The 13,950-nt window shown below is 33.9% G+C and overlaps 1 protein-coding gene across 11 annotated transcripts in view; it reads right to left on the reverse strand.

The window, feature by feature from the left end:
• The window catches only part of STXBP5L (syntaxin binding protein 5L), a 390,198-nt gene that overhangs the window by 81,016 nt on the left and 295,232 nt on the right, over positions 1 to 13,950 (reverse strand). For 6 of the 11 annotated variants that reach the window (XM_082460023.1, XM_082460030.1, XM_082460027.1 and 3 more), the window contains 2 exons: positions 11,606 to 11,757; positions 9,544 to 9,615 (listed from right to left, as the gene is read on the reverse strand). In XM_082460023.1, the coding sequence (XP_082316149.1) occupies positions 9,544 to 9,615; positions 11,606 to 11,757 (224 nt within the window). The remainder of the gene's footprint in view (positions 1 to 9,543; positions 9,616 to 11,605; positions 11,758 to 13,950) is intronic. The other 5 variants (XM_082460029.1, XM_082460032.1, XM_082460031.1 and 2 more) reach the window with 1 other exon arrangement.

Here is a 13,950-nt window from a genome sequence, read left to right on the forward strand (position 1 = left end):
CTATAAAAGGCCCATTCCTTTCCTGACCTGTGTCCAGCTCAGTCACTTGCCCCAGGTATAAAAGCAGCTGCAGTTTTCTGCTTATCTATGAATGGTTCTTATCTCTCTGGAATTCAGTTAATCAAGGCTTCTTTGAATCCACCACTCTTCAGAAGCCTCGGTAGAAAAGTATAATTTTATCATTGTTATTATCACAGGATTTTATTATTATTGTTGTCGTCATTGTTACCATAGGGATGAAGAATTTTTATATCTTTCAACGTCCTATCTGGAAATGGAAAGCCCCTACACTTAAATCTACTCTCTTGGAAATACTGTTAAAGCTGTATTGAAGGCATGTGGAACAAAGGAATGGAAACCAGGTAAACTGGTTAATCCATTACTGACACTAGTAGGTATTCACTGAAGTGCTCAGGGTAATGCCAAATAATTGTGCTTTTCCTCATAATATATTGAACACTCAATGGTGAGATTTCCCAAAGATTATGTAGAGAAAGTTATGTCTGATATATGGATAAAGTAAAGCAAATTGACAACTAAATTTGGAAGATTTGTATAGTGATTCATTAGAAAATAGTAAATCCCGGTTAAGATCAGATAGAGATATTTTATGGTAAATAAATAATTGAATATCAGAAGACAAAACCCCCTTGGGTGCAATGAATTATATCAACATTTATTTAAAGATTTCCAAGAATATATACCTATAATGTGTCTTACTGGATAATTTAATCAATATCGTATTTGAAGTAGCAACTTGTGAATGTTAAATAAAATACCAATATTCTTTAGGAGACTAATACCCAGTGTTCAAATGTCTTCACATATATAAATAGTCTACACTTTGGGAATGTTCTTACCAAATTACCATTTACCATATAAACTTCTCTGGTCTCAATGCTTTCAAATTTGATTGACATTTTAGCCAGATAAATTTTTTGTTGTGGGGTGATATATTGTAGGATGTTTATCAGCATCTATGGCTTCTACCCACTAGATGCCAGTAGAGCACTCCTCCCCCCAGTTGTGACAACAAAAAATGTTTCCAGACATTGCCAAATATCCTCTGGGGGACAAAATCATGCCGGGTTGAGAACCACTGCCCTAAGTTATATTAGCTGTTTTATTTGTTCGAGTCACATTGAAATTACTGTTAAACTAAACTCTAGAAAACTCACATATATTACTAAGTAATACCTCCCCTATTTTTAGTTTCTTTGTTCATTTTTTTAGAATTCAAAGATGGAACCTTATATTTTACCTACTAATTACAGGTCAGTGTGCTTTTCAATACAAAGTTTGGAGTAAGAAAACACTGTAAAACTGATTTCAAAAAGAAAGGAAACCTATTAAAATACAGAACTGAAAAACAGAGATGTAAAAATCACTTGTTTCATTTCTCAACCAAATCATACATTTTGTAACTTATCCCTCTGATTCTGTAGCTTTCTCCTTTTCTTTTATGTACCTCTCTATTACAATAGAGAAAACTTCCTGTTAAATACTAATCTTTGTACATATGCTCTGATTTCCTCTCCCTTAACTTTCTGAAGGATTTTGCTTCTTTAGTTATTATTTCCTCTGTCCCCTACCACCAATCTCTCTTTCTCTACGGATCATTCAATATTCACATCAACTTTAAAATATGCTCTTTACCTAAAATGGAAAAAATCCTTCTTTTAACACTTTATTCCAATGCAGGTACTGACCTATTTTTTGGCACCCCTTCATAACCAAACATCTCAAAAGAGTTATTTACTTGTGCTGTTTCCTCACTTGCCACTCCTTAGTCTAATATAATTGTGGCTTCTATCCCAATATTTTTCCAAAACTACTTTTTAGAGAGTCACTAATAACCTTCACAGCACAACACCCACTAGACCCTTTTCTAAGCTTACCCTACTTATCCTATCTGTAGCATTTGATGTGGCTGACCACTTCTTGAAACACTCCCCTTTAATTTGGCTTCTGCAATAGTCTCCTCATTTCTCCTCTTCTCTCTGGCAAGTCCTCTCTGCCAGCTACTTATCTTCCTTTGGAAATTAAATGTTGAAATTCCTGTTTCTTTATCCACAAGCCCCCTCTTCCCTTCTTCTGCTCCCTCCATGCCTACATAACTTTATTCCCATGCCATTACATACTAAATTACAGCCCTGATATTCAGATTTGTTTACCTGTCCACTTATCGTCTTCACTTGGATAAACAATACACACCAAAATTTAACATGTCTAAAACCGAACTCTATTCCCTACCAACATACTGTGCCCCAACCCTAGCTTCTTCATCTTTGTAAATAATATCATGACAGTCATTGGCTCAAGCCCAAATTTGGAAATAATCTTTGATTCCACTTTCTGATCTCCCAAATTGAATTATAATTAGTAGCTCTGTAAGTGATTCTTGCACCTATCTCTTTCCTCCACAACAGTGCTATCACCCTGGCCAAAGCTACCTTCATTTCCGGCCTGGAGTATAATATTGGCCTCCCAACTGGTATGCTGGCTTTCATTCTTTTTGGCCCCACAATATTTTCTTCATTCAGCAGTGTGGATAACATTTTTAAGATATAAATCAAAGCATATCATTTTCTTGCTCAAAACAGAATTTCTTATAATTGCTTTAAAAGTTTGTATGATCTTGTCCCTGCTCATCTAGACATCAAAATCTTAACCCACTTTCCCTCTCAATCACTACACCCCAAGCCTCCTTGACCTTCTATTTCTAGAAGATAGTTAAAGTCCTTAACCACCTTAGAACCTTCATTATAAGCTGTTCATTCTGCCTGGAATACACTGCTCCCTGCCCTTCATGTGCCTAGTTCTCTTTTAAAAAATAACTCTTTGAGGTTCAACTGACATATTTATAAAGTATTTAGTTTGATAAATCTTGAAATATGTATACCCTTGTGAAACCATCTCTACAATCAAGATAATAAATGTATCCAAGAGTTTCTTTGTGTCCTTTTGTAACCCTGTCTTCCAGCCCTCTCCATATCAGCCCCTTCCCCATCCCCATGCAACCATGGGTCTGCTTTCTGTCACTCTGCATTAGTTTTCATTTCCTAGAATTTTATATAAATGGAATCATACAGTATCTGCCCTTTTTTGTCTGGTTTCTCTAACTCAATGTAAGACTCATTATTTTGAGATTCATCCATGGTATAGCACATATCAATAGTGCATACCTTTTTATTACTGCGTAGTAAATCATTGAACAAACATACGAGATTTCTTTATTCATTTAGTTTTCGACGGAGACTTTAGTTGTTTTAGTTTTTGATTACTAAAGATATTTGAATTTTTGGCTGCTATGAATGTCTTTGTATGGATATATGCTTTCATTTATCTAGGGTAAATAACTAGATGTAAAGTGGCTAGGTCATATTATAAGTGTATGTTTAAATCTTTAGAATCTGCCAAATGGTTATACCATTGTACATCCCCACCAGTAGTGTGTAAGAGATTCTATTTCTTCTACATTCTTGCCAGTACTTGGTATGATCAGTCTTTTAAATTATAGTCATGATAATAGATGTATTATTATATCTCATTGTACTTTTATTTTCTTAATAATGAATGTTTTTGAGTTTCTTTTCATATGCTTATTTTTATCACTATATTTTCATTTGTGAATTATTTATTCAAATCTTTGGCCTATATTTTTATTGGGTTGCTTGCTCATTATTGAGTTCTGAGAAATTAAAAAATGTATTCTAGATACAAGTCCTTTATCAGATATATGCTTTGCAAATATTTTCTCCTAGTCCATGGCTTAACTTTTCTCTCTCAAAACAGTGTCTTTTAAAGAGCAGAAATTATTACTTTTGAAAAAATCCAATTTATCCATACGTTTGTTCTTTTATGGAGCATGTCATTGGATATTATCTAAAACACTTTTGCCTAACCTAAGGTAACAAAATTTTTCTCCTTTCTTCCTAGATTTATGGTTTTAGGTTTTATATTAAAGCTTATGATCCATTGTAAGTTAACTGTTAAAAATATAGTACAAAGTATGGATCAAAGTTATTTTTTTTACAAAAGGACATTCAATTGTTTAAATATCATTTGTAGAAAAGACTATGCTTTCTCTGCTTAACTACCTTTGCACCTTTGTAAAAAATCGGTTGTCCATATATGTGTAGATGTATTTCTAGAGTCTGTTGAGTTCCATTGACATATTTGTCTTTGGACCAATACCAACCTGACTCAATAACACACTAATTTTTAAAAAAGTCTTGAAATTAGGTAGTGTTGGTTCTCCAAGATTGTTCTTTTTTAAAAGCTGTTTTGGCTACTCTAAATCCTTTGCATATCTATATGGACTTTAGAATCAGTTTGTCAATTTCTATTAAAAAGTCTGCTGGATGTTTATTGGGATTGTATTGAACTATGGATCAATTGGGAGAGAACTGATATCTTAATAATATTGAGACATGTAATTTTTCATTTTTTAAGGTCTTCTTTAACTTCTCTCAGAAATGTTTTCTGGTTTTCAATGCATGGGTCTTTCACACCTGTTGTTTAATTTATGGCTAAGTGTTGCAGGTTGACAGAAATAAAATTGATTTTTGTATACTGACCTTATATCCTGTACTTTGTTAAACTCACTTACTAGTTCTAGTAGCTCTTTCGTAGACTTCATTAGATTTTCTTCATAGATGATCATGTTGTCTATGAAAAAATGATGATTTAACTTCTTTTCCAATCTGGATAACTTTTATTTCTTTTTCTTGCCTGACTACACTGGCTAGAATCCCCAGTACAATGTTAATTAGAAGCGGATGTGAATTATATATATATATATATATATATATATATATATATTTTTTTTTTTTTTTTAGTCTGCCTGGTGGGAAAAAATAGGCACTATTCCCTTTGTTTGAGTGTTGGGTACCATTTCCTTTAATCCTTTCAGATGGTTCTTTACCTATCCCTGGGTAGCTACATCATACGTATGTGTTGATCTGTTGGAGGAGGAAACTGTAGCTCTCTGGGATCCTCTCTTTAGGAGCTGTAGCTGCTTTGATTTCCCCAGTTTCTCATCTCCATCTTCTCAGCATAAGGAGTTGACTGGTTTCCTCTTGGGTTTCCCCTTCTCCCTTTGCTGCAGTCTAGAAACTCTCTCAGGGCAGTAAAGAGGTATGGTTATAGGGTTCACTTCTTTTGTTTATCTGTCAGAAATTACTGTTCTTCATTGTCTGATGTCCCATATCTTAAAAAGCACAGCTTCATTTATTATGGCTGTTTCTGTTTATTTGAGGCAGGATGTTAAATCTTGTCCCTGTTACTCTACCTTGGTCAGAAGTGTAAGTTCAAAGCTTTGTCTGATTCCTTCTTATCTTGTAAGGATTCACTTAAATATTTCCCACTCAGATAGGCCCTTCCCTAACAACACTCTCAAAAATAGGTCCAACTTTTCCACGTCTAATTTTTTTCTTTCATAGGATTGCTTCCTTTTTTCAACTATAATTGTATTATCTATGAATTTCTTTATATATTTTCTCTTATAAATTGAGGGAAGAGACTATAATTATTTCATTCATCATTATATATCTACTGCCTAAAAAATGTTCACACAGAAGATGCTTAATAAAATATTTTTTAAATAAATGGACTTTTCCCATTTATTGTTTACCATAATTTTTGCCAGTTTTCATTCCTTGAGGCATTCCTCTTACTCTTTGTTTTACTCCTCCTCCATTCTTGACTTTCTCCATTCATTTTTTTAAAAATAAATTTATTTTATTTATTTATTTTTGGCTGCGTTGGGTCTTTGTTGCTGCGCGCAGGCTTTCTCTGGTTGCGGCAAGTGGGGGCTACTCTTCGTTGCGGTGCCCAGGCTTCTCATCACGGTGGCTTCTCTTGTTGTGGAGCATGGGCTCTAGGCTCATGGGCTTCAGTTGTGGCATGTGGGCTCAGTAGTTGTGGCTCACGGGTTTAGTTGCTCCGTGGCATGTGAGATCTTCCCGGACCAGGGCTCGAACCTGTATCCCCTGCATTGGCAGGCAGATTCTTAACCACTGCGCCACCAGGGAAGCCCGCTCCATTCATTTTTGAAAATGTTTATTTGCCTCTCTTTGCTAGTTTTATTTTCCCCTTTTCTTTCAATTTTTCTTTATGTTTCTGATTTGTGTTTCCAGGATCTGTTATGACTCCCCACACTCTGAACAAACTATGCAGTGAAAGAGAGAAAATGTCTGTAGATAGGATGGAAACTCTCCAAAGGATTCCCCAATGCATAACTAGAAATTGATGCATAAGCACCTTTTCTGACAATGTTCTACCTTAAGCATACCTTTCAAACCTCCTTTGTTTCAAATGGTATATTATCAATTTTTAACTAGCAGAATTTGTCATTATAACAAGTAGAAAGAGCACTAGGTGATGAGGCAGCTGACTGGATGTTAGCCCTAAATTCTTCCATAGATTTGTTGTATTCTGGAAAGGTTATTTAACCTGTGACGTGGTTTCATCTTCTATTATAATAATAATAATGTCTAATATTTATAGAAGTGCAATTACAAACACTAATCTTGAAAAGTTCCAAAAGTCTCTAAGGGGAAAGTAGGGATTATGATTTTTACTTTATATATGAGAAAAAAGAAACTCAGAGCAGTTAAATGACTTGCTTAAGATTATAAATGTAATGAGTAGTCAATAAGAAGAAAAGGCAGAACTTGATATAAACCTTCTCACCCTATGTCTCTTGCTCTTTCCAAAGCATTTCTTTGCATCCACAAATCAATCATAGTCCTGTGGAAGACACAGAACATCTTTTATGGCCTTCTGAGGACTTGATTTTACTCCTGTCTGTCTTGACACTTTAATTCTTTGTTTAGAAGAAACTATGATTTCTTTTGCAAAATTCCCGTGAACCCAGAAGCCATGTCTACTCTCATTTATCAAATTTGAAAAGTCCGCTGGCTATTCATGTGAGCAAAAAGAGTCTCCTGTCATGCTCTATCTATCTCAGTACCATCATCGACTTGCTCAGCTCATACTTGTGCTGGGTGTAGAGGATAATAACAATTTTAGATATGGTCTTCAGGTTCTTATCATGCATTTATAAAGGTAGAGCATATGCATAAAAATACAAACAAATCTAAATACCAATTAAATGGTTCAGACACTACTGTGTAGAAGCCTGTACACCTGTAGGCACTATAGACATTTAAATTAAGGAATTGGTGCAAAGGGCTCTAATGGCAGCAGGAAAGGTTTACTATAGGGAGTGAAATCTAAGGAAAGTTTCCAGAGAGTTGCCAGGAGAGTTTCACTTATAAGCAAATTATAAGTGTAGTAAGATACATACACTGGCTTAAGAGGAGTGTTTTTATAGGAGTAGTAGAAAATTCATTTGAAGATGCAGATAAGAATTATATTTTAGAGTACCCTGAATGAAGGTTTAAAATCTTGGCTTTTTTATTCTGAAGGCAACATAAGATTATTGAAGTAATGACCTTTAACCTTAATATCATGGTTGATATTGTAGAATTCAGATTAACTAAGAGCCTGCTTCTTATCCTCAGTATCCAACTTCTTTTTACTATAAAAGCATTACGTGTTTATTATAGAAATACCATAAAATACATTAAAAGAAATTTATAAAATCTACAATCTCATGTTCCAGAAACTTTTTCTATCTGTACAGATGGATGCATTCTCACACACACACACAGTAGGGGGATTCTACCTTGAGAAGGCTAAACTAGGATTCTGAAGTCTGAGTATGTGTGTTAAACCACCTGGAAACTATTTTCAGGAAAGGTTTTGGCTGATACCGTTTAGGTGGTAGGGGATGGGTAACGAAGAATAGTATAGGGGAGAGGTCAGCAAATTTATGTGAGGAGCAAGACAGTAAATATTTAGGTCTCATGGGCCATATGGTTTCTTTCTTTTTTTTTTTTTCAGGTGGGCAATTTTTTTTTTTAACATCTTTATTAGAGTATAATTGCTTTACAATGGTGTGTCAGTTTCTGCTTTATAACAAAGTGAATCAGTTATACATATACATATGTCCCCATATCTCTTCCCTCTTGCATCTCCCTCCCTCCCACTCTCCCTATCCCACTCCTCTAGGTAGTCACAAAGCAAGAGCTGATCTCCCTGTGCTATGTGGTTGCTTCCCACTAGCTAGCTATTTTACGTTTGGTAGTGTATATATGTCCATGCCACTCTCTCACTTTGTCCCAGCTTACCCTTCCCCCTCCCCATACCCTCAAGTCCATTCTCTAGGGGCCATATGGTTTCTGTTGCAACTACTCAACTCTGCCATTGTAGTTTAGAAGCAGCCAGAAACAATATGTAAATGAATGAGTTTGGCTCTGTTCCAATACAACTTTTATGGAAATTTTAATTATGGAAACTAAAATTTCGTATAATTTTCAGGTGTCAAGAAATGTTATCATAATACCTAATAAGTTTCTGTTTTAGTAACAGCAGAAGCCAACACAGATATGTGTTCTATCACAAGGCACCAGGAGTAGAGGCAGTGGGAAGCACTCAAAAAGGGGGTGCTCAGAGTAGAAAACTAGAGAATAGTTCCGAGCAAAAATAAGTCACCCTCTACACCCCAGAAAAATTTTAAGGCTTTCACAGGTACTGACTTCCTGTAGCTAATGGAACACAAAATTTTAGGTTTTTATAAGTGATGTAATTCCATTAAGTATGTACAAGCTGGTGAGGTGAGGTCTGAAGAAATTCAGGATACAAGCAACAAACATGTATGTGTCCATATATATATTTTATACTAATATGAGATCGTCTTATATGTATTAAGTAAAGTTCTTTTTAAACAAACATATTGATTAACATATTATATACATCTTCTCATGTCAATAAATATTTACCCATAATATCACTAGTATCATGTGCACCTCCAATCATACCCTCACTCCCCACTCTTTCTGCACCATTTAATAGAATATCTGACACACCATCTTCAGATTTGCATTTGCTACCATGGTAAATGTTAATATTAGTGACTTTTATTTGTGACCTTAATTCCCCAGTTTCACAGTGTTTGTTTCCTAAAATCACTATAGAAATGTGTGTTTGTATATTCTATTTTAATGAAAAGCATCAGAAATGCTACCCCTAAGAAATCTAATTACATTAGAAAAAGCAAGTATTGTGTCCTTGGTTACAATAATTTTATAAAATGGCCAAAGGCATAAGGTTTCCAAAATAAGCATTCAATTATTATTGATGCTAGAATATCAGGTTTATTATTTACAAGGACACCATGGCTCTTCCTCCTCAAAACAAAAGACAATGGCTCTTGGACTAATAGCACATGGTACACATGGTTTGAAATAAACACTGAAACAATGAATATGGGTAAATGGGTATATGATATAACTATTTGAAATATTTATATAATTTTTATTAAAATTATTAGGTTGCATTTCCATAACAAAACAAAAATTTGCATGCATGCTGAATGTGTTTTTAAAAACACATTACTGAGCACAGATACATGGATTTAACTCAAGCATTATGACTTTAAAAAAAAGCTATTTGCCTAACCTTTATAGAACTTACTCTGATAGGAAGTACGGATCCGTTTCGTTAAATCAGGATAAAAGTTAGACAGGCCACGCATGCAAAAGTTGTCTTTGGAACATGCCAGAACACCAGCATCAGCAGCAGGCAGAAAAAGAGAGAAAAATAGTCTAAAGTGAAAGGAAGTGATATCATACCAGAATCTAGAACAGCCAAGATGAAGAAATTGCAGCAAGTTTAGGTAATCAAATTAGAAAGGAGATATTAAAAAAATAAATCAATTAGAAAGTGAGGTGATAGATGAATGATGAGAATGCTGTAGTAATTTTATTCAATCAAATATCTTATAAAAATAAATGGCATATTTCTCTTTATGCTTTTTACATAGTAAACTTATTTAGCTTATAAATAATATGTATGTTACCTCATAAATATAAAAATGGTTGTCTTTAATTTTCAGTATTAACAAGAAAACTTAGGGATTTTAGTCTTTTTTTTAATAACAAAGTGAGTACTCACTATATATACTAAATACAAGCAGAGTTTACAACTTCATCACAGTTTTTCCTAATTTTAAAGTCATTAAAATTCTGAGCTCTAATCATAATTTTTGAGGCTCAGTAAGTTTAAATTAAATAATAATTGTATTACCTCTGTCAAAATATACACTTTGTCATCCCACTGTGTATATCCAGCAAGTAATTTAGATGCTGTCTTAGGATTCACAGCTTTTCTGATTGAATTAGTGTTTCAGCATGCAAACAGTGCCTACTATCCCCTAACATCTTTCTATCAAGAGTCCATGAACTTTCAAAAGTCAACTTTCTCTTTCTCAATCGTGAGGGAATCTCATGGTACATTCATGCACAATTTTTCTTATTCTGCCTTTCTTTCAAAAGCCAGTAGTGGTAGAAGCAGAACCTGTCTAATTTTACATTGCTAGCACTCATAAAATATTGCTAAAAGTTGAGATCCCTAAAAAAAAAACAAAGAAACTCCAGGTTCTGAAGGAGAACTTTTGTGCTCCTGAAAAGGGTCTAAATTAGCAATTTGGAAAGGGTTTAGGTTTACAAAAGAAAGATTAACAAAGAAGGAGAATTTCAGTATATCAAGTAATTTTTTATTAGTCCAAAAGGAAACTTCATTTATTACCACATTCAGATGTTAAATTTGGCACATTTGCTATTTAGAAAATAACACCTACCATAATGTACTCTTTTTACTTTAAAATAGTCTTTACGTGGGTATATTCAGTAAAAGTGTCAATATTCAACTGACTATTTTAAAAAACAGTAGAAAATTTTAAAAACTGTATAAAATAACACATAATACTATAGATGCATTTCCACCTGCAAATCTTTTAGCTCAGCCGAGTTTTTACCAATTAAACTATGTCAGTGGACAGAAAATATACAAAATGTTGGCAATGTTTGCAAAGCCAACTATTTGGATATATACTGAAATTTTAGTACAACTTTGGATAATTTGACATATCAAGGTTTGGCATTATATGTAGAAAGTATTTTGGCTTGTATTTTAGTAACTTTATATATTTTTCTTTTATAATTTGTCCTGTCAAGAAAAATATCATCTTTCATAGCATTTTAATAATGTTTACTGCATTTGTGAAAATACCTCCAAGAAAGTCACCATCCAACAAGGAAAGGTGACAGCCAAAAAATGGAGTTAATTTAAAAAATTAAAACTAGTGAATGACCTTAAGTTATATTTTTAAAGCTATCATATATTAGAAGAAAACTATCCCAGTTAACACAACCATTGCAAGCAGCTTTTTCAACTAGAGAGCCTGATTTTCTTAGCATTTTTATATTTAATACCTTATTTTTTGTTATTTCTTAGGAATTCAACTTAAGAAACTTGAGATCCTTCCTAACGTTAACAACAAATTGAAGTTTAAACACCTCCTTTACCCTTTCAAAGATTCTTACTATGTTTCTGACCAATTTTACTTACATGGTATTGTAAATTATGTTGACTTTATATTGCTGTGCATTTGAATAGCATCACAGAAGAAAGACAAGAAATCTAAAGGTAAGAAAACAGGTGAACTAATCAAGTTCATAATGATCTTATCTCCTACCTGCAATGAACTGCTTGTTTTTTCGAGGAGACCGTGGTTGTCGTTGGTATAGGTCACTTGATCTATATAGGTCAATGGTCCCCATGCTTAACAGTACTGTCTTCTGTATAAAATCCACCACAGCCAACCCATTACAGTTCCCAAATGCAACTCTGAGAGAAAAAAAAAAAAAATGCAACTAGAATGTATTACATCAACGATCATTATTTTTATCTCTGAATTTAAAAATAAATAAGATTATTGGAAAGTAATGCTTTGGGGTTGGGTAAGTCAGGCAGTGACTGGTGAAAGTCAGGAAGGATATGGTACCTTTACATAGGATAGGTTAACCTTATATAATAGCCATGACCACTGCAAAAAATAGGAATGACCTGCAATCATATTTTCTAATATATTTTATCATGTAAGTAGTGATTACTCAACCTGCTCTTTAACTTGATTTTATGTTTTTACAGACAAATCATATAAAATCTTTTTGCTATGAAGGGGGGAATAGATCAAGAAATGTCGCACTTCAATAGCTACAGCTGCTTAGGCATGCAATTAGGTGACTTTTTCAAATAAAATGATAATTATTAGGTTCCAAATTAATTCTCTTCTTAAACAGAGTGTATATTTAACACAAGATTTTACATAAAGATTAACTTCATATATCAAAGGTTTTGACACCATAGTAGATATGAACAGAGATCTAACTCATTCACAAAAATTTAAAAATTTCTCAATCTTTTGTTCTTTATTTTGTCCCATATATTAAAATACAAAGGCCATTTGATTAATTTCTTAACTAAATCTCCTGAAAACTTAAAATGGATCTCCTAAGCAGGCATTTTGGTCACCTTAACAATTGGCATACACTAGACTCTCTTTTTTCTCCATTTACAACATGCCCTCTAGCTGAACAATTGTAAATCTGCTTTTTGTTTCCTAAACTAAATATAAAATAGTTGTATAAAAGTTGTTTTGCTCATTTTATATAATTCCACGTTGTTTTATTACTTAGATTGAATATGATTGACAAATCATCCGCTTACTCTAAATCTAGTTATTTCTATTCCACCATATTGCCTTCCTCACAAAAAGTGAAAAGTTTTGCTACCATACTAAAGTATTTGATATTTTACATAAAGTTCTACATCTTCCAGGAAGACAGACTCTGGAAAATTGGAAAAAACATTGTTATAAAAGTCAGAAGATCCTATCTCATCATTTATAGGTTATGCGACTGAGAAAAATTAATGAATCTTGTGAGGCCTTAGTTTCTTTACTTTGTAATGAGAATTATAACGCAAGATTTATCTAGTCCACAGAGCTTTTATGAGCATCAATTCAGAAATGTTATTAAAGTACTTTGAAAATTTTCCACACAAAAGTAGAATTGATCTTAATATTATTATAAGAAGTGCAATATTATACATACTACATATTGTAGCAAATTAATATCTCTAAACTTTTAATGTTAAAATGTAGTTAATTACTTCTGCTTACAGGTATGAGAGAATTCCCAAATGCAGTACTGAGAAGAGAAAAAAAGGCAACTGGAATGTATGACACCAACAAAAATATTTTTCTTTTTGAATTAAAAATAAGAATACTGGGGACTTCCCTCATGGTGCAATGCTTAAGAATCCACATGCCAATGTAGGGGACACGGGTTCGATCCCTGGTCCGGGAAGATCCCATGTGCCAGGGAGCAACTAAGCCTGTGAGCCACAACTACTGAAGCCCATGTGCCTAAAGCCCATGCTCTGCAACAAAAGCCACTGCAATGAAAAGCCTGTGCACCACAACGAAGAGTAGCCCCCACTCGATGCAACTAGAGAAAGCCTGCATGCAGCAACAAAGACCCAACGCAGCCATAAATAAATAAGTAAGTAAGTAAGTAAGAATCCTGGAAAGTTATACCTTAGGTTTGGGGAGGTTAGGCAATTGTTGAAAAGTCAATATGGATACTGGAGTTAATCTCCTACCTTAACTAGGAAGCTGAACAAAATATATTAAACGACAGTTTTCACATATTGGTCAACAGACAACATAGAATAAGATGAGAGAAGGATAACAATCGAAGTAAACTTTAGTTTAAACTAAGTGTTCTAGCTTACTGAATGGAGAGATTTCCCAGGCTAGAGCACAGGAAACCGAAACTCAAGGAGAGATCAGAAGTCTCACCAAACCGAGGAGACAGAAATCAGAGTCTGATGTGGCAAAAACAGAATTTATGAGGCAAAATACTAGAGAGAAGAGAGCTGCATAGATAGAATACACCAGAGATTTACAGAACGGTTCTCTTGAAATTTTGTCTGGGTACTGATCTGTGCATCCATGTGAATAAACTACCCCAGGTT

The sequence above is a fragment of the Balaenoptera physalus genome, assembly GCF_965194825.1.
Source record: "Balaenoptera physalus genome assembly, chromosome: 4".
Taxonomy (NCBI): Eukaryota; Metazoa; Chordata; class Mammalia; order Artiodactyla; family Balaenopteridae; genus Balaenoptera; species Balaenoptera physalus.